The 24,388-nt window shown below is 43.1% G+C and overlaps 2 protein-coding genes and 1 pseudogene across 2 annotated transcripts; 2 read left to right on the top strand and 1 right to left on the bottom strand.

Moving 5' to 3' along the window:
* The first annotated feature begins 1,472 nt into the window (after positions 1 to 1,472).
* Positions 1,473 to 2,393, top strand: LOC127488374 (vomeronasal type-1 receptor 4-like). The gene has a single exon (XM_070063575.1). The coding sequence runs from the start codon at positions 1,506 to 1,508 to the stop codon at positions 2,391 to 2,393; it is 888 nt and encodes a 295-aa protein (XP_069919676.1). The 5' UTR covers positions 1,473 to 1,505.
* A 13,066-nt stretch (positions 2,394 to 15,459) lies between these two features.
* Positions 15,460 to 17,477, bottom strand: LOC138846418 (acidic leucine-rich nuclear phosphoprotein 32 family member E-like; annotated as a pseudogene).
* A 6,038-nt stretch (positions 17,478 to 23,515) lies between these two features.
* Positions 23,516 to 24,388, top strand: ORYCUNV1R1513 (vomeronasal 1 receptor oryCunV1R1513). Its single transcript, NM_001167202.1, has one exon. It carries the CDS (start codon positions 23,516 to 23,518, stop codon positions 24,386 to 24,388), a length of 873 nt encoding a protein of 290 aa, NP_001160674.1.

Genomic DNA, 24,388 nt, shown 5'->3' with positions numbered 1-24,388 from the left:
ATAACCCTACCGTTCAACCCAGCCATCCCACTCCTTGGAATTTACCCAAAGGAATTTAAATTGGCAAAGAAAAAAGCGGTCTGCACCCTAATGTTTATTGCAGCACAATTCACAATAGCCAAGACCTGGAACCAACCTAAATGCCCATCAACAGTAGACTGGATAAAGAAATTATGGGATATGTACTCTTTAGAATACTATGCCACAGCAAAAAACAATGAAATCCAGTCATTTGCAACAAAATGGAGGAATCTGGAACACATCATGCTGAGTGAATTAAACCAGTCCCAAAGGGACAAATATCATATGTTCTCCCTGATCGGTGTCAACTGACTGAACACCAAAAAGGAAACCTGTTGAAGTGAAATGGATACTATGAGAAATGGTGACTTGATCAGCATAGCCCTGACTGTTAATGAACAACTTAATACATTATCCCTCTTAGTGTTTTTTTTGTCTGTTCTACTTAATATGACTGGTTTAATTCTGTAATGAATACACAGTTATTCTTAAGTGTTGAAATTTAACTGAAATGTGATCCCTGTTAAACATAAGAGTGGGAATAAGAGAGGGAAGAGATGTACTATTTGGGACATGCTCAAGCTGACTTGCCCCAAATGGTAGTTAGAAACATACCAGGGGATTCCAATTCAATCCCATCAAGGTGGCATGTACCAATGCCATCTCACTAGTCCAAGTGATCAATTTCAGTTCACAATTGATCATAATGAAAGGACTAAGAGTCAAAGGGAGCACATAAACAAGTCTAGTATCTGCTAATACTAACCGATAGAATGAATAAAGGGGAGAGTTATCCAACATGGGAAGCGAGATACACAGCAGACTCATAGAATGGCAGATGTCCTAAATAGCACTCTGGCCTCAGAATCAGCCCTAAAGGCATTCCGATCTGGCTGAAAAGCCCATGAGAGTATTTCAGGCATGGAAAGCCAAGACACTCTGGCAAAAAAAAAAAAAAAAAAAAAAACCTAAGTGAAAGATCTCTGTGAGTGAGATCCCAGTGGAAAGAACAGGTCTTCAAAGAAGGAGGTACCTTTCTCTGAAGGGAGGAGAGAACTTCCACATTGACTATGACCTTGTCTAAATAAGATAAGAGTCGGAGAACTCAAAAGGCTTCCATAGCCTTGAAAACTCATGACTGGAGCATAGGGAGATTACTGATGCCATAAACAGGAGTGTCAATTTGTAAAGTCAACAACAGGAGTCACTGTGCACTTACTCCTCATGTAGGATCTCTGTCCTTAATGTGCTGTACATTGAGATTTAATGCTATAACGAGTACTCAAACAGTATATTTCACTTTGTGTTTCTATGTGGGGCCACAGCAGAAAGCTGGCCTGGTAGAGGGGCAACTGGGACAGAATCCGGCGCCCTGACTGGGACTAGAACCCGGTGTGCCAGCACCGCAAGGCGGAGGATTAGCCTAGTGGGCCACGGCACCGGCCTATAGCTTTATTCTAATATGTCAGTTTTTTATTTGTGTCATGGCAAACTCATTGCTCTTCATTATACACACATACACCATCCTAATTGAGCCTCATCTGAACAAGCCCATAGATTCAATTTTCATGCACCTGATAGTGGTCAATATGTCAACCATTATCATCCGGTCAATATCAGAACTCATGTCATCATTTGGAATCAAAGCATTCTTTGATGATATTTGTTGTCAAACATTTCTGTATGTAACTAGAGTGATTCAAGGTCTTTCCATAGGTACTACCTTTCTTCTAAGTGTATTTCAGGCCATCACTGTCAGTCCCAGTCATTCTAAGTGGGTGTGGCTGAAATCTAAACTCTCCAAGTGGATTTTCCCCTCTTTACTCTTTTTTTGGGTCATCAACATGCTGATCTACATCCATGTCATTGAAACTGTAAGAGCCAAAGGTAATTTCACTGTGGTTGGTCATGGATATGCTAATGCATATTGTCAAACCTGGAAGCTCGGAGACCATGAATCAAGGGCATTTATAAGTATCATCTTGATTTATGATGTAGTGTTCCTGGAACTGATGATCTGGTCCAGCCTCTACATGGTGTGGATCCTCTACAGACACCGCAGGAGGGCCCAGCACATTCACACCTCCAGCCTCTCTTCCAAGACGTCCCCAGAAAACAAAGCCACCCACACAATCCTTTTGATGGTATTTTGCTTTGTGTTCTTTTATTTGTCAAACAACTGTTTGATGCTTTATGGATTTTTTGCATCTGAGAAAAACTCAAGATTTGAAGTTATTGGTGGAATTTTACATTCATGCTACCCGACATTTTGCCCCTTTTTTCTGATGAAAAATAACAAAATTATTCTCAAACTGACTTCCTTCCTTTCAAATATGAGAATGACCCATTGTCCACGAGCTTTCAGTGGCTGATTGACATCATCTTCAAAAGAGGACTCTCCATCAAGACTTATGCCAGCACCACGGCTCAATAGGCTAATCCTCCGCCTGTGGTGCCGGGGCGCTGGATTCTGTCCCAGTTGCCCCTCTTCCAGGCCAGCTCTCTGCTGTGGCCAGGGAGTGCAGTGGAGGATGACCCAAGTGCTTGGGCACTGCACCCCATGGGAGACCAGGAGAAGTACCTGGCTCCTGCCATTGGATCAGTGCGGTGTGCTGGCCGCAGTGCGCTGGCCACGGCGGCCATTGGAGGGTGAACCAATGGCAAAAGGAAGACCTTTGTCTCTCTCTCACTGTCCACTCTGCCTGTCAAAAAAAAAAAAAGATTTATATGAGGAAAAGAAGCCACAGGGCTACAGGACACTGGAAATCGGCTAGTTTGAGTGGAACTATGCAGTCCATTTAACATCACTCACTTTTTGGAATGTGAATCAAATGTGTTAATCTGCACATAGATTACACAGATTAGTAATCTTTTGGGTTAAATGACTGTGTTGTATATCATTAAGGTAATTTTATCTGCTTGTTTTTTTCCCGTTAAATGGAGGTACTAGAGAATATAAAATTACCCAGCACCGCGGCTCAATAGGCTAATCCTCCATCTTGCGGCACTGGCACACTGGGTTCTAGTCCCGGTCAGGGCTCTGGATTCTGTCCCGGTTGCCCCTCTTCCAGGCCAGCTCTCTGCTATGGCCCGGTGCAGTGGAGGATGGCCCAAGTGCTTGTGCCCTGCACCCGCCTGGGAGACCAGGAGAAGCACCTGGCTCCTGGCTTCAGATCAGTGCGATGGGCTGGCTGCAGCGTGCTGGCCGGCCATGGTGGTCATTGGAGGGTGAACCAATGGCAAAAGGAAGACCTTTACCTCTGTCTCCCTCACTCTGCCTGTCCAAAAAAATAAAGAGAAAATATAAAATTACATTTGGACTTGCCTGATATTTCTGTTAAACTGTCCTGATCATAACGTCTTCCCTTATCCATTCAATAAATAACACCTACCTTGCATATTTCAGGGACTCACTTAGAGGTTGGATGTGCCCCAGTGACCTAAAGATAAAATGAAGTGCAAAAAGCACTCAAGAATGTCTGTGGTGCAGGAAAGATAATTGTGTCTGTGAATATGCTATGAAAATAGAGGTGATTAAGAGGGTGGGAAACTGTGGGAGAGTCAATCCTTAATATATAGTAATATGCAGGGGGACTTTCCAGCATCTGTGTAAATCCATTCATAATGATCCTCTCCCCTCCTTATGCTGATGTATTTATTATTTGGATCCAATCCATTGGGATGTCAGTGAGAAGTGTCTCTTCATTTAAATACTCATCAGCAGGGGCTGATTCTTTACCATTCTGCATGGTGCATTGGCTTACGGTATATTTACTTTGCTAAATCTTCAAGCAACATCATTTTTTCCTGTTTCATCTTCTACTGAAGGACCCCAAAAGCGGTGTCCTTTTGTGATGACCCCAGAAACACAGACTCCAGACCAGACGATGCAAAAAAACAGGAGGCAGTTTTATTTCATTTGCGCAAATGGGCCCTCTGCTGCCGCAAGCAGCGAGAAAGAGAGAGGAGCCCCGAGCAGCTATCTCACACAGCTTTTAAAGGGCAAAACCACAAAATAAACATACCATAGGGTGGCGTAAGTTTATTGGGCAACTACAAGGGGAGGAGGTCGTCGAGGAGGAGGAGAAACAGGGGGGCTACGTGCCCTACGTGTCTAAGCTTGGATAAGGGGAGGGGGTCATTGAAGAGCAGAAAGGGGTAGCTACGTGCCCTACGTGCCTCGCGGTTTTTTTGTTAAGCTTGAGCAAGCACAGGGGAGGGGGCTTATGTGCATACCAGGATGTTCTGTCGCCCTTATCTCTGGGTAGTAGCTATCTGCTTTCTCTGTGAACTTAGTTTACTCCCCATTTTCCCAGGACTGTTTCTGGAATTGCTTGTCTTAATTCCTGTTTTTTATTTTTTTATTTTATTAAGGCCATTTTTATGGCGTTTTTCAGCCGCTCCTTTCACTACATCTTAATTTCTCTGTCTTACCTCATTGTTCAGTTCCAGTCCCCAGGGACAGCACACTAGTGACTGTAGCTTGAACCTTTGTACAGATCTTTGTTCCCAAGGCTAAGGAATTCCACCTCACCTGTCCAAGGTTCTGCAATCCTCAAGAGATCCCATTTCCTATATCAACCTTCTCCAAATGACTTGGGTATGCAGCCAGAAGTGAAAACAACTGCAATAGTGTGGTGTAGCTCATGGGATCTGGAGAATGGATTTAATAAATGCATTTTGGAGGAAATGGAGATCAACTCAACTTCGGACAGGAGTGAAAGAAGAAACGACTGAATGAGCTGATCTTCATGGATCCTACATTGTAGCTCTAACACCTTGGAGGAATGCCTTTCCAGCATTAGCCTTAGTTCCTTCATGTGTAAAGTAAGAGAATGGACAACATGAGCAATGTATTGTCAACTTCTTCCTATAACTAAAGATCACCAGCTTAAAAGAAAAAAAGAGATCCCATTTCCCCTCTCTTTGGCTTTCTGTGGTTCAAATACATTATCTAACACCAGAAGGGGGCTCTTCCAATGCAGAAACTATTTTGTCCATGAGATTTTAAAATTTGCACTTTATCAGGATGACATTTGGAAATACACCTCACTGACCTTCAGCACAGAAAACTATTTCATTACATCTTGGCTGTCTGTCCTCCCCAAGTTCCATTTCCCCTCAGGAAGTGTTGCTCCCACAGAGCAGGCACTGATGCCCTGCGGATAGCTCTCCCCCCCTCCTCTGCCCTCCTGAACATCATGGTTTCATCTTCTTGATCAGTACAGTTTGAAATTTTCTTTTCCTAGAATTTCCAAATTCAATTGAAGTCTTATGATTGGATGTCCTCTCTTTCAAATGCACTTTTTAAGATTTATTTATTTATTTGACAGTTGGTTACAGAGAATGAGAGGCAGAGGCAGAGAGAGAGAATCTTCCATCTGCTGGTTCCCTCCCTAGATGTCTCCAGGTATACCATATGGGTGTGGGGCCCAAGGACCCGGGCCATCTTCTGTTGCTTTTCCAGGTGCATTATTAGCAGGGAGCTGGATCAGAAGTGGAGCAGCTGGGACTTGAGCCAGTGCCCATATGGGATGGCACTGTTGTAGGCAGCAGCCTTACCTGCTCTGCCACAGCACCGGCCCACAACAAAGTTTCTTGACTTTTTTTTAAAGTAGCACAGAACTAGTCAGTTTCTCTTGCTCCATGAATGTTCACTGTGGCCACACCCAGGCTTCAGCACCCAGATCCAGACCAGCACAGCTGCCCTCACCCCTCACCCCTCCCTGGCTGTGCCCCGTGGTGTCTACTCTAGACTAACGACCCCACCACCGTGCCAGGTCACCTGCTCATGCCCATTCGTCCCAGATGTCACTACTGAGTGGCCCCTAATTTCGCAAAGGAAATCATGCAGTTGCTGTGACTGCGTGATCTGTCAACAGTAGCTGCTGAGAGAGTGCTGAGGCCACTGACGGCGCAGGTGAAATCACACTTCCGGGTTGGCTGATGCTCTCGCCACTGAGCCTCTCAAGAGGCTCTGCCCCAGGGACGCAGAGCAGTGACGTCATGATCAGACCCAGCTTTGGCCGCTACTGGCCCCCAGCTGAGGCCTCGAGGAAGGCCTGTTTGTCTCTGGGTTTGCCGAGACCACCTCTGCGCTTGGTAAAAACCATGAACAATCACAGGTATTCCCAACACAGAGCTAATCTTCATAGGAAATCCCTGGTGAGGGTAACCTCACTGAAATTTCCTGCATGCGTGCCCTGCACATCCACGGGGTCTCCCCAGGCTGCCGTTTTGACAGAATCTGGTGGACTTGGAGGCTGAGAGGGCAGACATTGATTTTCTCAGGCTCGTGGGGCTGGCGTCTGGGATGAGGGCGCCAGCGTGGCCGGGCCGTGGGAGCGCTCTCCCCCTGTCTGTGGCGGCCATCTTGTCGCTGTGCCCTCCTGGGGAGAGGGGGAGCTCTGGTCTCCTCCTCGTGAGGAACAGAACTCTGACGGGGCCAGAGCCCCCCTCACGGCGGCCGTCACTTTCCTTCTGTCAAGACCTGATCTCCAAATACAGTCCCACGTGGCCCTGGGCCTTCAGCGTTTGCATTTCAGGGCAGTACTCAGTCTGACACACACACACACAAACACACACACACGTGTTGTATTGACACCTAGAAACCTCCATACCTCTTGAATATATAACTTTTTATGGCAGCGCTTTAGGTATTTTTTGGGGGGCAAAGGCGGTTTGCTTTTTGAGTGGTTTCTGCCTTATCTTCCTCAGGTGACAGGTGATGAGTGAACCAGGTCGCATGCAGTGCAAATCTGCGGACTTCTTCCTCCACCCCCCTGAAACCCATGAACATTGGTTCCCTGATTGTGTCTGGTGCCATTCGTCTGATCATCCCCAAAGCAGCAGAATTTGAATTCAGCTCAAGCAGGTTCGGAATGCACTGTGCTTCCAAAACAAATGGTAAAATCCTAGTAAAATGCCACCAACAGGATGTTTCTTCTACATACCTTGTTTGGATTTTTACAACTAGGATCATGGGTACTTGCCTTACAGAAGAGAACAGATGTTATGCATTCTATACTTCCAACCACACTTCCAACGCTTCCTGGCTCCACCCACCCAGTACCCATCCCTTCCTTCCTGTACTTCATTAGGTTTTTTGTTTGTTTATGTATTTATTTATTTATTTTGACAGGCAGAGTGGACAGTGAGAGAGACAGAGAGAAAGGTCTTTCTTTGCCGTTGGTTCACCCTCCAATGGCCGCCACGGCTGGTGCACTGTGGCCGGCGTACCGCGCTGATCCGATGGCGGGAGCCAGGTGCTTATCCTGGTCTCTCATGGGGTGCAGGGCCCAAGGACTTGGGCCATCCTCCACTGCACTCCCTGGCCACAGCAGAGAGCTGGCCTGGAAGAGGGGCAACCGGGACAGAATACGATGCCCCGACCAGGACTAGAACCTGGTGTGCTGGCGCCGCAAGGTGGAGGATTAGCCTAGTGAGCCATGGCTCTGGCCCTACTTCATTAGGTTTTGCAGAAACATAGTTTTAATCCACTCTGAAGTCACAGACTCATTTCACCATTAATCATAATAGTCAATAAGTAGTAAGTAGGAAGATTTGCCTGGCCTGTGGCTGAGCAGGTAAGTGGTAGCCTGCAGGATCCATTCGATCCTGGCTGCTCAACTTCCAATAAAGTTCCTTGCTAATGGGCCTGGGAAGAATAGCAGAATATGTCCCATGTCCTGGGACCCTGGCAACCACGTGGGGAACCCAGAGGAAGCTTGCTTTCGCCCAAGCCGTGGCCATTGTTTCCATTTGGGGTATGAGCCAGTGAAGGAAGACCACACACTGTCTCTGCTTGTGCCTCACCAGTGTCAGTTACCCAACTTTCAAAGCAGCTTCCTTGTAAGGTGCCTGAGAAAACAGCAGAGAATGACCCAAGAACTTGGGCCCAAGCAATTCCACAAATATGAAATTCCTGGCTCCTGGCTGCAGCCTGGACTAACCTCAGTGATTTTGGCAATTTAGGGAAGAAACCAGCAGATGAAATATCTCTCTCCTTCATTCTGCATTTCAAATGAATACATAAATGTTTAAAAATAAATAACACAGTAACTACCCAAAAAGCCATAAATAGGATTGATAGCTAAATTCATAAACAATAAACCAAAAATTGGTAACAGAAAGTAAAGTCGGGCTGGTGCTGTGGCACAGCGGGTTAACACCCTGGCCTTAAGTGCCGGCATCCTATATGGGCGGTGATTTGAGACCCGGCTACTCCACTTCTGATCTGGCTCTCTGCTGTGGTCTGGGATAGAATTAGAGGGTGGCCCAAGTCCTTGGGCACCTGCACCTGCATGGGAGACCTGGAAAAGCTTCTGGCTTCTGGATTCAGAGTGGCACAGTGCTGGCCATTGTGGCCAATTGGGGAGTGAACCATCAGATGGAAGACTTCTCTCTCTCTCTCTGCGCCTCTCCTCTCTCTGTGTAGCTCTGACTTTCAAATAAATAAATAAAATATTCAAAAAAAGTAAAGTCAAACATCAAGTCTTGAATAATAAAATTAGGAAATTCATAGTGAAATCATGATTACCACCAGCTGCGTGGAGACTAACTTCTGATGACGTCATCCTGAAGTTTACTTTCTGACGTTTAGCTTGGGAAAATGCAATACTGTGATTTGAGTGGCAAACATCATCATTTGCCACATTGAAAATATGTGAAAAATATTTGGTGTCCTTACACAGTCCTTGAATGTTGGAGATAATTAGTGGGGAAGATGCATCACTGAATGAACCTGAATTGTGAATCCCTAAAAAGCAACTCTAACTGTGTGTGTGTGTGCACACATGTGTAAAGTGTAATCAGCCGGAGACACTGGGTCATATCCCCACCCTTGGCATATGACTTTTTTTTTAAAAAAGATTTATTTATTTATTGAAAGGCAAAGTTACAGAGAGAGAGAAAAAGATAGGGGCAGCGAGAGAGAGAGAGAGTGAGAGAGAGGTCTTCCATCTATGGTTCACTCCCCAGATGGCTGCAATGGCTGGAGCTGTGCTGATCCAATGCCAGGAGCTTCCTTTCATTCTCCCACGTGGGTACAGAGGTCCAAGGACTTGGGCCTTCTTCCACTATTTTACCAGGCCATAGCAGAGGGCTGGATCAGAAGTGGAACAGCTGGGACTCGATGCTCTGAGATGCCGGCACTTCCGGCGGTGGCTTTACTTGCTACGCCACAGCGCCGGCCCCAGCATGTGACTTGTATCTGGGTGTGGGTATTGAATTCTGAAATGGAGCTGTTCCCTCTGAGCACAGGTGCAGCCTCTGTGGAGGGCAGTGGGCTGGAAATTGAATAAATGTATAGGAAATCAGCCAAAGCTAATATGTCAGAATGAGTAGCTTGGGAGAAAGAGGGGCATGTTTATTTTAGGAGCAGGTGGAAGTGTTCAGAATTATCGAAAGAGTGCTATTAACCAAGCTGCTTTGCATGTATACATTTCATTTTCTCACTTCCTGTAGTTTGCATCCTGTTAGGTGGAAGGTCCGGAAGGTTCTGGGAGGAAGGTCATTCTTACATGGAGTCACACACATTTTAACAGACAGGTGGAGTCCACAGCAATCCGTGGGTGCCCAGCCTCAGCTGAAACTCAGTGCGAGGGCGGCTGGGGGAGGAGAGAATGTATTTTTCCGGACTCAGCTCCAGGGCTCCACCAAGTCACAGACTGGGATGATTGCCACCAGCTGCGTGGAGACGAACTTCTGATGACATGTGTCATCCTGAAGTTTACTTTCTGACGCTGCTCAGCTGGGGAAAACGCAGCCCCAAGCGCCAACTCCACGCTGCCCCTGAGGAAACCCCGTGCGTCCCCCAGGAGACTCATTGTGGGTCTGGGAGGGCGATTTGGGGTCTCCCAGGGGCGTCAAAGTGACGACGATAAACAGGGTGGTGGAGGCAGCGGTGACAAGGTGACCGGTGTCCACCGGGAGGAGACGTCCCGCCAGCCCAGGCCTGATCCACAGTCAGTGCCGGGCAGCCCCAGCCTGTGCAGGAAGCCCCCAGTAAGGACCCTGCACCCCCAGCCTGGGGCGGGAGGGCGGCGAGGCCTCTCCCCCTGCCCGCTCCCCGCTCTGTGTCTGTTCCAGGGTCTCCCTGGTTTTTTTTTTTTTTTTTTTCAGATGTGTCCTGCTAACACTGTTTTCCTGTACCGTGTTGTTTCTCTGTCCATCGCTCTATTTGTTTTCACCTCTTCCTTCTTTACACCGAGGGTCTCTGAAGCTCTCCAGATCGCTCGCTGTCCTGTGTGCACCGAGTGTTCTTTGCTTTTCCGCTGTGCGCTCCTCTTTGCTCTGAACACCTCAGTGGTCCTTATTCCATTGCAAGTTCTGTACCTGGAAATCCATCTTGTTACTTCCCATTCTGTTCCGTCCTGTTGTTTCATCATTGCATTTTGTTACTTCCCTATCAAGTGAATGGATCCACATTTTAATTTTAAGGGATTTGTATTTAGATAATCTTATATCATCAGAAATGGATATTTCTGATGATATAAGATTGGAGATTTTGCATTTTTTCTCATCTGTGATTTGAATTTGATGTTTATCATGGTTGTGTTGAATAGTATCAATTATAGGAACTCAAATGTTTTTTTTTTAAATGGTGTATATATTGACTTAGCGCTCAGTAACCTTGAAAATTCCTCGAATTAGAGCAGGTGTGTGATTCTTCTCATATGGGTGCTAGTTTAAGTCCTGGCTGCTCCCCTCCTGGTCCAGCTCCCTGTTGGTGCTGAAGGTGGCCTAAGTGCTTGGGTCCCTCTGCCAGACCCTATACTGGGGTAGGAGACAGACAGGGTGGAGCTCCTGGCTCCTGGCTTCAGCCTGGCCCAACCTCAGCTGTTGCAGTCATTTGGGGAGGGAGCCAGCTGATGGGAGACCTCTCTCTCTGCCTCTCTCTGTCACTGTCTTTCTGGAACTCTACCTTTCAAATAAGGAAAATAAATCTTTAATAAAAAGAATTTCTCAAATTGTTTAGGTAATTTCACCAATGATTCTATTAATTCCTGTCTTAAAATTTATAACAGCTCAGAATAAAATCTGCTAATTCCTTTGTAGTGTTTAAAATTTTATTCTTCCTAAGATGACCCCTCTGAATGCATGAGGAAGAGAAGTGAGATAGTAGATGTTTTATTTATATTCAATCTCAACACAAAAACTTTCAATATTTAGTGATCATGTTTAATATTGATGTGTAGATATTTTATCATGTAGTGTTAAGCCTTTCTTTCTGCCATGTGACATCAATCTTAAGCATTTCCCGGGGTGATTCTCTTGGTCATTGCTAGACCCCATTTGGAGAGCGCTGGATTTATTTCTACAAACAAATTCTGGGGTGGTTTCTTATTTGCTTCCTGAACTAGATGGCCTCATCATCATACTTCTCATACCAGGTTTATTTGGTTTTCCCGCACTGTGATTGACAGAGTGCTCCCTTTCTCTCCCTAGGAAGTGTTTATAGATGTTTTTGTCCCACATCATTGAAGCATTCTCTGGAATTCCTCGTGGAATGATTTTTTTCCTGCTGCTCAGTTTTTTCATGGGAAGCTTTGCACATTTGTGACTTTCTACAGTTCTCATGTTTCTATGGTGAGGTAAGTTTTCTGAGAGTTTCCGAGTGTGTCTCAACCTTCCACATTTATTAGCATAGTCATGATGTCATTTTTAAAATATGAAAATTCTTAGTTGTTATGTTTTAAATATTTGAAGTCTGCTATTATTGGTGTTTTCTGCTTAGGAAGGCAACCATCTCTCTGGAGGGTGTTTAATTTTGTTAGTCTTTAGAAAAATGGCATTTTGACTTTATTTTTCCACAGTGCATTTTACAATAGATTTTTCCACTTTGTTCTTACTATGAAATGCTTTCCTTCTGAACATAGTGTTAAAATAAAATGTTCTTTTATTTTTGTAATTATGCATAATAATTTAAGATAACTTATTCAATTCTTCAGCTTTGCTCTCATTCATGTCAGTGTTTGCTGTATGGCTGCATTGATTACATGGTGCACATGATAGCAGAGAAGGAGAGTCAGGCATTTGACAGTGACTTGTGTGTTGGTCAAGGCATTAGGTGCAGCAAATGAATTCACATGCTCGAGTTTTTAAAGTCTGGCCATCTGTCTGCTGGTTCCATGGTTACTGAAGGACTTTGGTTAAATCTCCTACTACAATGGTGGATTTTCTTGTTGTTGTTGTTTTTTTTTAAATCATTTCTTTGTGCTTATGTTAAATATTGATGCCATTTTTAGTATTTACAAATTTATTTTTACCAAAGTGGATTTCATGATATCCAGCTATTCTGTTCCCTAAATGTTGGATCTGTCCAATGTTATACTGTGTGCACCTGCTTTCTGTTACTTGGTTGGTAGTTTTACAGCTTCTTTTTCTTTGTTTTGAAACTTTCTCTTCCTTCCTAATTCCAGTTAATTCAGAAGACATTTGTCTTTGTCTTGAAGTTCAGTTTGTCTTATTTTTATATGGATACTCCAATGTCTACAAATTAATATTGGCCCCAAATATCATGTCCTGGTCAGTCACTTTAGGACTATATGTGCTTTTGTATTTACAGTGTGAATGCCATGGACAGTGCATAGCTGGGATGTGATATTTTTGACTCTTGCATTCTCTGCATTTGCTTGGTGGATTTAGCCCATTTTCATTAACCTTTCAGCTTTATTGTGATATAATTGATGAATAAAATCTTGTATTTTTAGCTAATATATTGGGATGTTTTGATACACATCTGTAATGGTTTCTTCCTCTAAGTTAATTAATGTTAACACTCACCTAGAAAACTTTGTGTGCATGCTGAGAGCTTGTAAGACCTATGATGTCAGCAAAATTCAATGGTAGAATACAGTATTATCAACTGTATTCATCCCATGTTACTTTAGCTATCCAGGATTTTTTTATAACAAATATTCAGGTTATTTGAAACAATTCCATTTCAAAACTTTTAAGTTACAGCAGTCACAGAAAAAATGGGATAGAAACAATAGAAGAATGACCAGGAGTACTGTATTTACTGTATTTTTAACACTGTCATGGCTTTATTCAAAACACAGTTGTACAAAAGTATTAACTTCAGAATTTTTAAGGAGAGATTCTTGAGGAACTTAACACACTGCCTACATACTGTCATGCAAAGAGAATTAAAGTAGGACCAAAAATGTCTACAAAATACAAAACTCACCCTTACTTGGTTGCCTAAAAATACCACCCACAAAACTACTAAGTCTTAAAAGTTATCTGGAGACTCTAGGTGTTGTTTTCAAACCAAAGAACTCTTAATTTTGATTGCACAATATGATGATTTATAAGAAAGTCAATATGTAGATTTCATTTAAAAAATTATAATCTGCATAGTATTCAATGAGAATTGTTAAACACTAAAACAGGGCATTTCAACTCTGAAAATTAGGAGGAAAATATGAAAGTCTTTTGGAAGAGTTCAATCCCCCCACTAAACTTATCCCAAGTGTTTTATTTCAGTCAGTTGTGCAACTTTTTTAGTTTCTCCACAAATAACTTCACTTTTACTTTAAAACATAAAGCATACATTTTAAACTAATAAAGTAGCAGAAAAAGTATACTCAGTAATTTAAATGTGTCCCAGTATTGAAGCATAATTTCAATTAATATGATGAAACTTCAAAAACTTACAAATATTCAAACAAACTTTTAGATAATTGAAGTTAAAAAAAACAACTGTCTTGAACATGGAGCCTCAGTGACAAAAAGGGAAATGCACTTGTCTACTCATTAAACTTTATTTAGTCGCCATGTAAGGAAACAAACACTCACACTTATCCCAAAAATTTTGAATTTTTAATGAACATCCACTTGAAAGCAAGTCAATTTACTATCTATTTAATTTAAAATATTTTTCCAGCTGCCTATTGTATATCAATTAAATGCTATATCCACAATGCTTTAAAACTACAGGAAAAATAATTAAAGGTTCTATTCAGTCCTATCAATACTTTGCAGAGTGATATTCAAATCACTTGAGAAGGCAACTTAAAAATTTCATTTGAACATCTCATAATGATCAACAGGCAATTTTCTGACTTCTAAAGAACACTAACATTGCTCCCAAAAGCCTCCTCTGCTTTTCTTTCTTCATCCTACTATTACAGTTTCACATGTTATCAACCAAGAAATGCAGTCTGAGGTGTTGTCAATCAAGAAAGATTAATGTAAGCAGAGCTTGTTGCATAAAATTACATCAATAATAATACCTGTGTCTCAGAAAATAGTCAATTTCTTTTCATTTCCTTGTTTAAAACTCAGGTCTGAAAAGGGAGGTGAGGTTTAAAACTAAAAGTTTTCCTGGGTATCTCCACAAGTTTCCTACTTTATTTTGGGATAAAGGGAGGGAGCAAAACATTGAGAAAAGGTGATCATAATGGAATTGTTGGGAGACAAAAGAATGCTCACAGCTAGAAACAAAAACTGGCCAAGCATTGGCATGTTGTGATCTGCAGCCCAGTAAAGGGCTCACCACACATGTGAGCGACTCATCCTTCAAAGATAAAATCTTGGGGCCGGCGCCATGGCTCACTTGGTTAATCCTCCACTTACGGTGCCGGCATCACATACAGGTGCCGGATTCTGTCCTGGTTGCTCCTCTTCCAGTCCAGCTCTCTGCTGTAGCCCAGGAAGGCAGTGAAAGATGGCCCAAGTCCTTGGGCCTCTGCACCCGCATGGCAGACTGGGAGGAAGTACCTGGCTCCTGGCTTCGGACCAGCGCAGCGCCGGCCACAGCAGCCATTTGGGGAGTGAACCAATGGAAGGAAGACCTTAAATAAAAAAAAAATCTTACCACTCACAACAAAACTCATGGACTATATTGTTGAACAGAACCTCCACACAACCCATGAACTAGATTGCTGAATAGAACCTTTACTATTCTGCTCCTCCTTTCCAAGTTACTCTTGTGACAAAAAAGCACCCAAATGTCTTAGCCCAAAAGCAAGTCATTTCCTTCAACTAAAGATCTCTGGATCACTTCTAAAAAAACCAACTTATTTTAGTGACTATTGTTATGTCATATTACAACTGAGTGTAATCTTAGTTAATTTATAAATAACTTTAAAACCTTATGAATGAAATGCACCAAACTACACCTGTGTAAAAGCGATCATGTTTTAATTATAAGCTAAAAAATGACTGATAGAGTGAGCATGAATTAGAGAAATTAAGATTCTAAATAAATTGCTAGGGAATTTCACAATGGGGGCCACAGAAAATTATTCTCCACATACAATATGATCATTAATATACTAGTACTCTTATTTGGAGTGATAAGGCAAAAATAGTAAAACAACACTTCTCCTGTAAAAAGTTACACTTTCTCTTCTGAAGGGACAGAGAAACAGAAGAAGCGATCATTCCATTGCACACCCAGGAACATTAGGGACTCTGTCTCAGAATGATCTAGTCATCTTCTTCTTCTTCATCATCTTCAGCATCTCGTTTCCTCTTCTCCCCTAGAAGATACTCTTCATCTTCCTCCTCTTCTTCTTCGACATAGTCATCATCATCTTCATCCTGAATTTCATCTTTCATTAAGTATGAGAGGCCCACTTCTTCTCCCTCTCCCAATTCTGTGCCTGCTTCATCCTCATCCTACTCTTCTTCCTCAAATCCTTCAGGTGGACCAGCTTCATCTTCTTTCTCATCATCATCTTCATCACCGTCCTCATCGTCCTCTTCTTCAGGGTCTGGGGCTTCATTATCCTCCTGATCAAACCAATCCAAGTACATGATTTGCTGCAGCAGTGCAAAAATGCTTCCTCTGTAATCTTCCAGTGCGGGGCATGAGGGTGGCCATGGCACGGCTCATGGGGAGGTAGCGGTACCGGCCCTGGGGAGGGCGGCGTGGCCATGGCCTGGCGATGGCGCCGTGCCTGCGTCTCGCTGTTGCCCTCATGGGCCTGCACACGCTCAAGGCTCCCGATGGACCCCGCGCTGGAACCGGGCCTGGAGCTGGCACCCTTTGAGTGGCAGCTGGAGGGGGCCGGGGCCTGGCGCCTAGTGCCTGGGCCCCTGCTGCACCTGCTGCACCGCGGAGCTGGGCAGCCCCCCGGGGCTGGCAGCCCTGACAGAAGAAAGGCTGCGGAGCGCCATCCTCCTGGCCGCGTGGAGCTGCAGGTGCTGCGGGAGGTGGCTACCAGGCGAGGCCAGCGGAGAGGACCCCCCCCAATGAGTCCACTGTCGACTGGCACTCAGTCTGGGTGCGCGGCCCCCCGGCGGCGTGTGACCCCGGGCGTAAGTGGTTCTGGGGACCCCGAGGCTGCTTAGAGGCACTCCGCCTGGGCCATTATGAAGCCCGCAGCACTGGCCAAAGCAGCATCTCCGCCGAGGGGGGCCGGCCTGAGGGCTCCTTCGGCAGTAGGGAAGGGGAGAAGGCGAGCTGCAGAGGTCGCTTTGCAGGGAGTGGAGGACTTGGAGGGCCCGGACCCCTGCCCGCTGTCCTCGGATCGCCTAGCGACCAGGACACAGTTCACCTCCCCCATCCCCGACATCGAAGCAAAGCTGTCATCTGGGGAAACCTGGTCCCTTCAGCCATGAAGGCAGAGACAGCACCCCAGTCCCCGGAGACGCCACCCGAGTCCAGCGGCAGCCTCTGCTTCAGCGGCCCTCCGGGAAGGACGATGAGGAGGCGGACGCCATCTACGCAGCGCTGGACAAGAAGGTGGCACGGAGAGGATGTTAGACGGGTGGAGTCCGAGTTGTTTACAAGGAAACTTGATTGGGCACAGGCATCAGGAGAGATGACGTCAGTGCGTGGACTCAATGGAAACCGAGCGCATGATAGGGTAACCTTTGAAACGATTGGCTGGTTTCTCTTCCCCTCCGCTACAGCTTTGTGGTTTTTTGCTTTAAAAGAGGCTTACTGCGCAATAATAAATGAGTTCCTGCTTGACTCGACTCGCTGCTGCGTCAGCTTGTCTCCGGGATCAAGGGAGGCTGGGGAATGGGGGAGCAGCGCACCTAGCTTTCCTCGGACCCAGTCCATCCTCGTTTGGGTGGACCAAGACCCTGCATTCCAGGTTTGTGATCTCACAGTTAAACAAGTCAAGACTTTTGAAATTTTTAAGATTTTGTAGAGCTTCAACTGTACTAAGATCTTTGATTTTGTTTCCACTAAGATTGAGGTAGGTAAGATTTCGGCATTTCTCTGCCAGGACTTCCAAGCCTCCAGAAATTATATTGTCATTAAGTTCCAACTTTTGAAGTTTATTTAAGCTGGGAAGCTGGGCCAAAGACCTGAGTTCTACATTAGCCATACTCAGAAACTCGAGTTGTTTAAGAGTATCTTTCAGGCCTTCAATTTCCCCATTGACACAAAGGCAGTTATCAAGGACTAACTCTGTCACCTCCTCCGGGGCTCTGTTCCTTAACTCCAGGTTACTCCTCTTCTTCATCTTCATGTCCTCCTCCTGCTCTTCTGTGACTGCTCTCCTCCTTTGTCCTTTCCTGCCTTTCCCAATAACCCCAACCCTAAGTTTTTTTTTAAAAAAATTGGAAATGAATGAAAAGAAATGCAAATATAAACACCTACTACCACCAGATAGGTGTGAAAGAGAAAGAAAAGAATGGCAAATGGAGTCCAAGGGGTTGGGCCTCTAACTCAGCTGCCCCCATCTCCCTGTCCACACACCCACATGTGCACATATAAGCATGCACACATACTCACACGCACACACACACAGGCACACACACACAGAGTCGCAGTTTCTTCCCCTTCAATGGGTGCTCAGAGAGCTATCCAGAATTTATTCATCTGATAACTCTATACTGTCACAGCTCTCCATCTCTCACCCTCTGTCTCCCAGCTCCTGGTAATCACTGTCTCCTTTATTTTGCTAACTTTGGTATTTTATATCCAACATTGTACAGTCTTTGTCTTTCTGTGCTTTGATTCTTTTACCCAACACAACATCCTGTAGGTTCATCCATTTGTCATGAATTGCTGGAGTTTTTCCTTTTTATGAATGAATAAAATTCCTTTTATGCACATTTTTTTCACCCTTCACCTGTTGATGGATCCTAAGGTTGTGCTCATATCCTGGCTCCTATGAATTGTGCTGCACTGAACATGGGAGTGCATATGTATCCTTGATATATTAATTTCACTTCTATTTGGTATTTATCTAGTTGTTGGACTCCACACAATTTCCCAAGAGGAATGTTGCATTTTATTCCCAACAGTGTACAAGAGTTCCTTTTTATTCATACCCTAACCAGTGCTCACCATCTCTTGTGTCATTGATAGTGACCATCCATCGCTGTGGGGTGGTGTCCCTTTGTGATTTTATTTGTTATATCTTGATGATTAGAGATATTGAGTGTTGTTTCAAATACTTTTGGCCAGCTTTTCATGGAGTGCTGGCCAGTTGTTTGTCTTCTTTAGAACAACGTCCATTCAGACTCTTTGTCCTGTTCATTATATAGTTTGCACGTATTTTCTCCTAGTCTGTGGGAAGACTTTCAATGCTGTTGATTTTTTCCTTTCTCTGTGCAAAAGTTTTTTTTTATTTTGGTGTAGTCTGGATTGTTTTCAGTGATTTCAGAGTCATAACCGAATAATTATTGCCCAGATATATAAAATAATTTTTTTATTAGAAAGATTTATTATTATTTATTGAAAGAGAATGTGAGATAGAGAATCTTTTTGTTAAGATTTATTTATTTATTTGAAAGGCAGAGTTACAGAGGCAGAGTGAGAGAGAAAGGGAGAAAGAGAGGGAGGCAGAGGTCTTCCATCTGCTGGTTCACTCCCCAAATGGCTGCAATAGCCAGAGCTGAGCCAATGCAAAGCCAGGAGACAGGAATTTCTTCCAGGTCTCCCATGTGAGTGCAAGGGCCCAAGGACTTGGACCATTTTCTACTACTTTCCCAGGCTACAGCAGAGAGCTGGATCAGAAGTGGAGCAGCTGGGACTTGAACCAGCACCCACAAGGGATGCCAGCATTGCTGGTGGTGGCTTTAATAGCTACCCACAGCACCTATATGGGATGCCAGTGCTGCAGGCTGGGGATTTAACCCCCTGCATCACAGTTGGCCCCAGTGCGTCTCTTCTTAGGTCAGTTCCTTGCTGTTTAGGTGAGTATAAGCCTCTGATACAGTTTGATGTCAGGACATCTGATGATCCAGCTTGGGTTTGTCTATTACAGTGTCTTGTGCTCCATATGCGATTTATGACAGATTTTTCAGTGTCTGTGAAGAATGTCATTGGAATTTAGATAGGGATTGCCTTGAATCCATAGATCACTCTCAATATATGGATATTTAACAATATGAATTATTCATTTTCCTGCTTTGTTTCTATGGTTCTGACTTCAAGGACTACATTGTGTGTATGTGGCAGGAGTGGGCATCCTTGACCCTGCTCTTAGAGGGGAATGCCGCATCTTCTTATATTTGAGGCTGATTAGCTGTGAACTCATCACATAAGGAATTTATGATACATAGTTTGTTGAGACTATTTTTTTTTAACATGAGAGGGTATTCACTGTTGTCAGGTGCTGTTTTCTGCACCTGTTGAGATGACCATATTGTTTTAATTTTTCATTTTGTTAACGTGCTACATCATGTTTGTTTATTTGTGATGTGGAACCATCATGCATCTCTGGGAGGTCATGACAATTTATAGTGAATGATCCTTTTATTGTGCATTGACTTCACCTTCCAAGTACCTTATGGGACATTTCTCAGCAGTGTCCATCAGAGATAATGGCCTGTAATTTCCTTATCTCACAGTGTCTTCATCCTGTTAAAAATCAGGGTAATTTAGTCCTATAATGAATGTGGAAGTATCCCCTGTCTTGATGTTTTGGAGAACTTTGAGAAGGATATTATGTGGTCTTCAACTGTTCATTAAAATTCAATATTGAAGCAAGCTGGTTCTGGATTTCTTTATGGGAGATGATTTAATTTTCTTATTCATTGTCTTCTGTTCAGATTTCTTCATGAATTATCTTGGTAGGTTGTGTGTCTCTAGAATTTATTCATTTCTTCTATTTCTGTTTGCTTATATATCATTTGTAGTAGGATGTTACAATCCTTTGTATTTCTGTGATATCAGTTGAAATGTTTCCTCTTTTATCTCTGTTCTCATTTATTCAGTTCACTTTTTTGAATAATTTAGCTAAATGTTATCCTCTGCTTCATTGTTCCCATATATTTTGCCTTTTGACATTCTAGTACAACTTTAATCTCTTTCATCCTCATTTGCTTGTGTGTCTGTGCAAACCCATTTGATATATATATATACAGAATGAATATATAGTAATTTGTTTATATAGACAAATAGAATTAGAAGCAGCTCTATGCATAGATCTGCCAGTGTAACTTTCTTCTTGCTAACAATAGATAAACGATAAGAATTTTACTTTGTTCATTTCTCCAATATCTAATATGATATCTGTTAAGTTAAAAACTCTATATAACATAATTTAGTTTACAAGATATCTGAAATGGTAAAAAGAATGGATAGCACAGGAATACAATCATGTGTGATTTTTTTATTATCCTCTGTTGTGGAGTGTTTTGCTGATTTTCAGTTCTCAGAGGGATGACTGTATACAACATTTGTAAGTATGCTTTGCTCTTGCCAGAATTCCAAGGAAGAGAGCATAAAAGGTGTGAATTGAAAGGTGAGCAGAGTGACTTTGATTTCAGTCCCTCAGTTGGACACTTCCTTTTGCCTAAGACTGAGAGCCACATTTTTCCAGAAACCTCTTCCTTCCCTTCTTTGTAAAGCCATTCAGCAGACTTCGTCTAAAGAGTTCCTAACAGAGTTTGGAATGATAGCAGTGGAACGTAGGCCTTCCATATTTTAATATTAAGTCATTGGACTCAGTGAGGGACCGGAATCTCCCCATGGGCTACAGCTTCCCACTCGTCTTCCCACCAGAGCCCCCAGGGCCATGCATGTGCCCAGGGCTGCAGTTCCCTCAGTGTTGGTCCTACTCTGACACTTCTGCAGGTTCCCCTGTACAGACCAACCTTGATCAACCACCCAGGGCCTGTGGCTGTTCCCAGCAGCTCCCCCTGCCCTCTCAGTGAGTGCCCCACAGAGCTGTGTTTGGTGACCTGCTCTGTCCTCCTGGGTGCCCTTTCTAGACTTTGAAGCTCCTCCCACATTTTCATAAGCTCTGCTGTCCATCTGACTCCCTCTTCCATAAAGATTCCATTTCTCACGTTTTTGAATTAGTGTAACTGTTGTAATGTTAACATGCCTATTTTACATTCCCTCCATGCTGATTCTACCTGGACAACCTGGTGCCTTCTTTTGGCATGTGGGAGGTGTGTCTCTGTCATGTTTTTCAAGTACTCATGTGTCAGAATTTCTCTTTGTGGTTTTGTTTTATTGAAGGTCAACAGCAACAACACATTGAGTTAGGAAGGTTACAGAGAGTGCGTGCTACTTCCTAGTTTGTTTCCTTTTCCCTTTTTGAGTCACAGTAAGGGTTTCATGGCACCCACTCTTCATAGGGTGTGCAGAGCTGATGTTGGGTGTGTTCCTTTGTGAGCCATCTAAGTAATAAGGACCTCTCATGCTTGGCAAAAAGACACCTGAAATACATAAATAGTGAAGGGAATTTTGGGAGTTGAGCTTGATGATACCATTCTGAGAGACTGTAAATTGTGAAAAGCAGGTATATGGAATGAGCAGATAATTTGACTGAAGAAGGAGCTCTGGTGACATTGCCATCCTTGTGATACTGGACAAGGAATGAGTGGTCAGAGAGTTTCAAGGTGAATGAGAGAGAGAGAGAGAGAGAGAGAGAGAGAGAGAGAGAAAGAGAGAGAGAGAAGGGAGAGAGAAGGAGAGGAAGTGAGTGCAAACTAATCCAGTGGTTCCCTCCATATGTACCTGAAAAAGTAAGAGCTGGCCATGGCCAGGACTTCACATACATCTTCCATATGACCTATCTGGGCTAATTCTTTTGAACCATCATCTGTTGCCTCCTAGAAAAATGCATTAGCATGAATAATGATTCAGAAGCAGAGTCAGGATTCTAACCCTGGCACTCTGATATAGATTTTTGGAATCCCAGAGTCTTTACCATTCCTTCTTATGTACACTTCAGGATACATTAGTTGGAGTAGTTAACATTGTTGACCATATCATGCATCACAATTTTAAGTAATTCCAACAAATATACTCCTAAAGGCACGAATGGGAGAATGGAAGAATACTCTTGTATTGATAGTGTTTGTTACACATAGGATTTCTTTCCTTGTTAGATGATTAGAAGCCAGCACAGTAATAGAGATGATCACAGAAGAGAGAGTTATTGTGAATGTGAGAATGGAGCTTAGGAAGTTCAGACATCCATTAAATGTGGTCAGTCTGGAAGAGACACATATGAAATTCACTAGCAATCTGTAGGAAGGAAGGTGATGACTTATATGAGAAACACATGGTCTTTTTGAGAATGACATTAGCAAAATTCCATAGTCCAAAGAATATAGACAAAGCATTAAGTCAACCTCAATGACTGTCATACCCTTCCGGTTCTATGTTTGTGAACCAATTATTTCTGTCTCCGTAACAAATGAATATAAATTATATTGGAACGAAATTTTAGATGTGCTAAGCGAGAAAGACAAAGGGATGCTTTGTTAGACTGTGCTCATCACCATGTGTGTGTCTGCCTCTTGGGGCCAGAAAGTTAGAGGGCTGTCCCGTGCATTGTTGGAAATTTAGCTGTATTCCCAGCCTCTACCCACTGTGTTTCAGGAGCTCTGCAGCATGTTTGAGGATTAAAATGGCTCCAAACACTGTGGTTAGATGAGGAGCGGAGGCAAAATGCTCACTTGGAAACCTGTTATTCCTTTTTTTATTTTAAAATGTATTACTTCTGTGTTTGGTATAATACATGAGTGTTTAAAACTACTCTGACATGAAATGTTAAAAATGTTCCTTGTTTGAAAGAATTTTCTGCAGTGTAAATTCTAAAAAATTAGTTCAAAGACACATAGTACACTTCATGCATTGGAAGTAGAATATTCTTCAGAGAGGTGAGATATACACATTGACTTAGAGATTACAAGCACTCCTGTATTCTGAAGTAAATGTCACATGCAAATTTTTCATTCATAGGTTCAAAATGTCCACCTGGCAAAAGATGAGAATGTAGGATGTGAGCATTTGATGTCCACCTTCTTCATATCATGATGTATAACTTTACTCTGAAATTCAAAGAATGCCTGAATTCCAGTCCCTGGAAGTATCACAGTTGGGTCTGAAATATAAAAGATTTGAACATTTCATCACCTGTTTCTCAAACAGAGCTGTCAGTCATCATATTCTTCAACAGACTCCATTTTGTTTATAATTTCAAAATACAAACTGTTTATTTTTCAGAGGATGCCAAATTAGCCTAATTAAAAATTCTAACACATCTTTGAGATAATGTTAACAAGTGATACAATTTATAGCTTTATTCTAATATGTCAGATTTGTATTGGTGTTATGGCAAACTCATTGCTCTTCATTATATACACATATACCTTCCTCATTGAGCCTCATCTGAAGAAGCCCATAGATTCAATTTTCATGCACCTGACAGTGGTCAATATTTCAACCATTATCATCCGGTCAATACCAGAACTTATGTCATCCTTTGGAGTCAAAGATTTCTTTAACGATATTGGTTGTCAAACATTTCTGTATGTAACCAGAGTGATTCGAGGTCTTTCCATATGTACTACCTTTCTCCTAAGTGTATTTCAGGCCATCACTGTCAGTCCCAGTCATTCTAAGTGGGTGTGGCTGAAATCTAAACTCTCCAAGTGGATTTTCCCCTCTTTACTCTTTTTTTGGGTCATCAACATGCTGATCTACACCCACATCATTGGATCTGTAAAAGCCAGACTGAATTTCACTATGGTTGGTCAGGGATATGTTAATGCACACTGTCAAACCCGGAAGCTCGGAGACCATGAATCAAGGTCATTTATAAGTATCATAGTGATTCACGATGTAGTGTTCCTGGCACTGATGATCTGGTCCAGCCTCTACATGGTGTGGATCCTCTACAGACACCGCAGGAGGGCCCAGCACATTCACAACTTCAGTCTCTCTTCCAAGACATCTCCAGAAAACAAAGCCACCCACACAATCCTTTTGATGGTATTTTGTTTTGTGTTCTTTTACTTGTCAAGCAACTGTTTGACGCTTTATGGATTTTATGCATCTGAGAAAAACACAAGGTTGGAGGGTATTGGTGGAATTTTAGCATCATGCTACCCGACATTTTGCCCCTTTTTTCTGATGAAAAATAACAAAATTATTCTCAAACTGACTTCCTTCCTTTCAAATATGAGAATGACCTTTTGTCCATGA

This window comes from Oryctolagus cuniculus, chromosome 18, assembly GCF_051225735.1.
Source record: "Oryctolagus cuniculus isolate XC-2025 breed Fujian yellow rabbit chromosome 18, ASM5122573v1, whole genome shotgun sequence".
Taxonomy (NCBI): Eukaryota; Metazoa; Chordata; class Mammalia; order Lagomorpha; family Leporidae; genus Oryctolagus; species Oryctolagus cuniculus.
This window is presented reverse-complemented; position numbering and strand designations above follow the sequence as displayed.

What these genes read in the sequence shown, in the direction of transcription:
- LOC127488374 (XM_070063575.1), top strand. Translation starts at nt 1,506, where the DNA reads ATGGCAAACTCATTGCTCTTCATTATACACACATACACCATCCTAATT.
- ORYCUNV1R1513 (NM_001167202.1), top strand. Translation starts at nt 23,516, where the DNA reads ATGGCAAACTCATTGCTCTTCATTATATACACATATACCTTCCTCATT.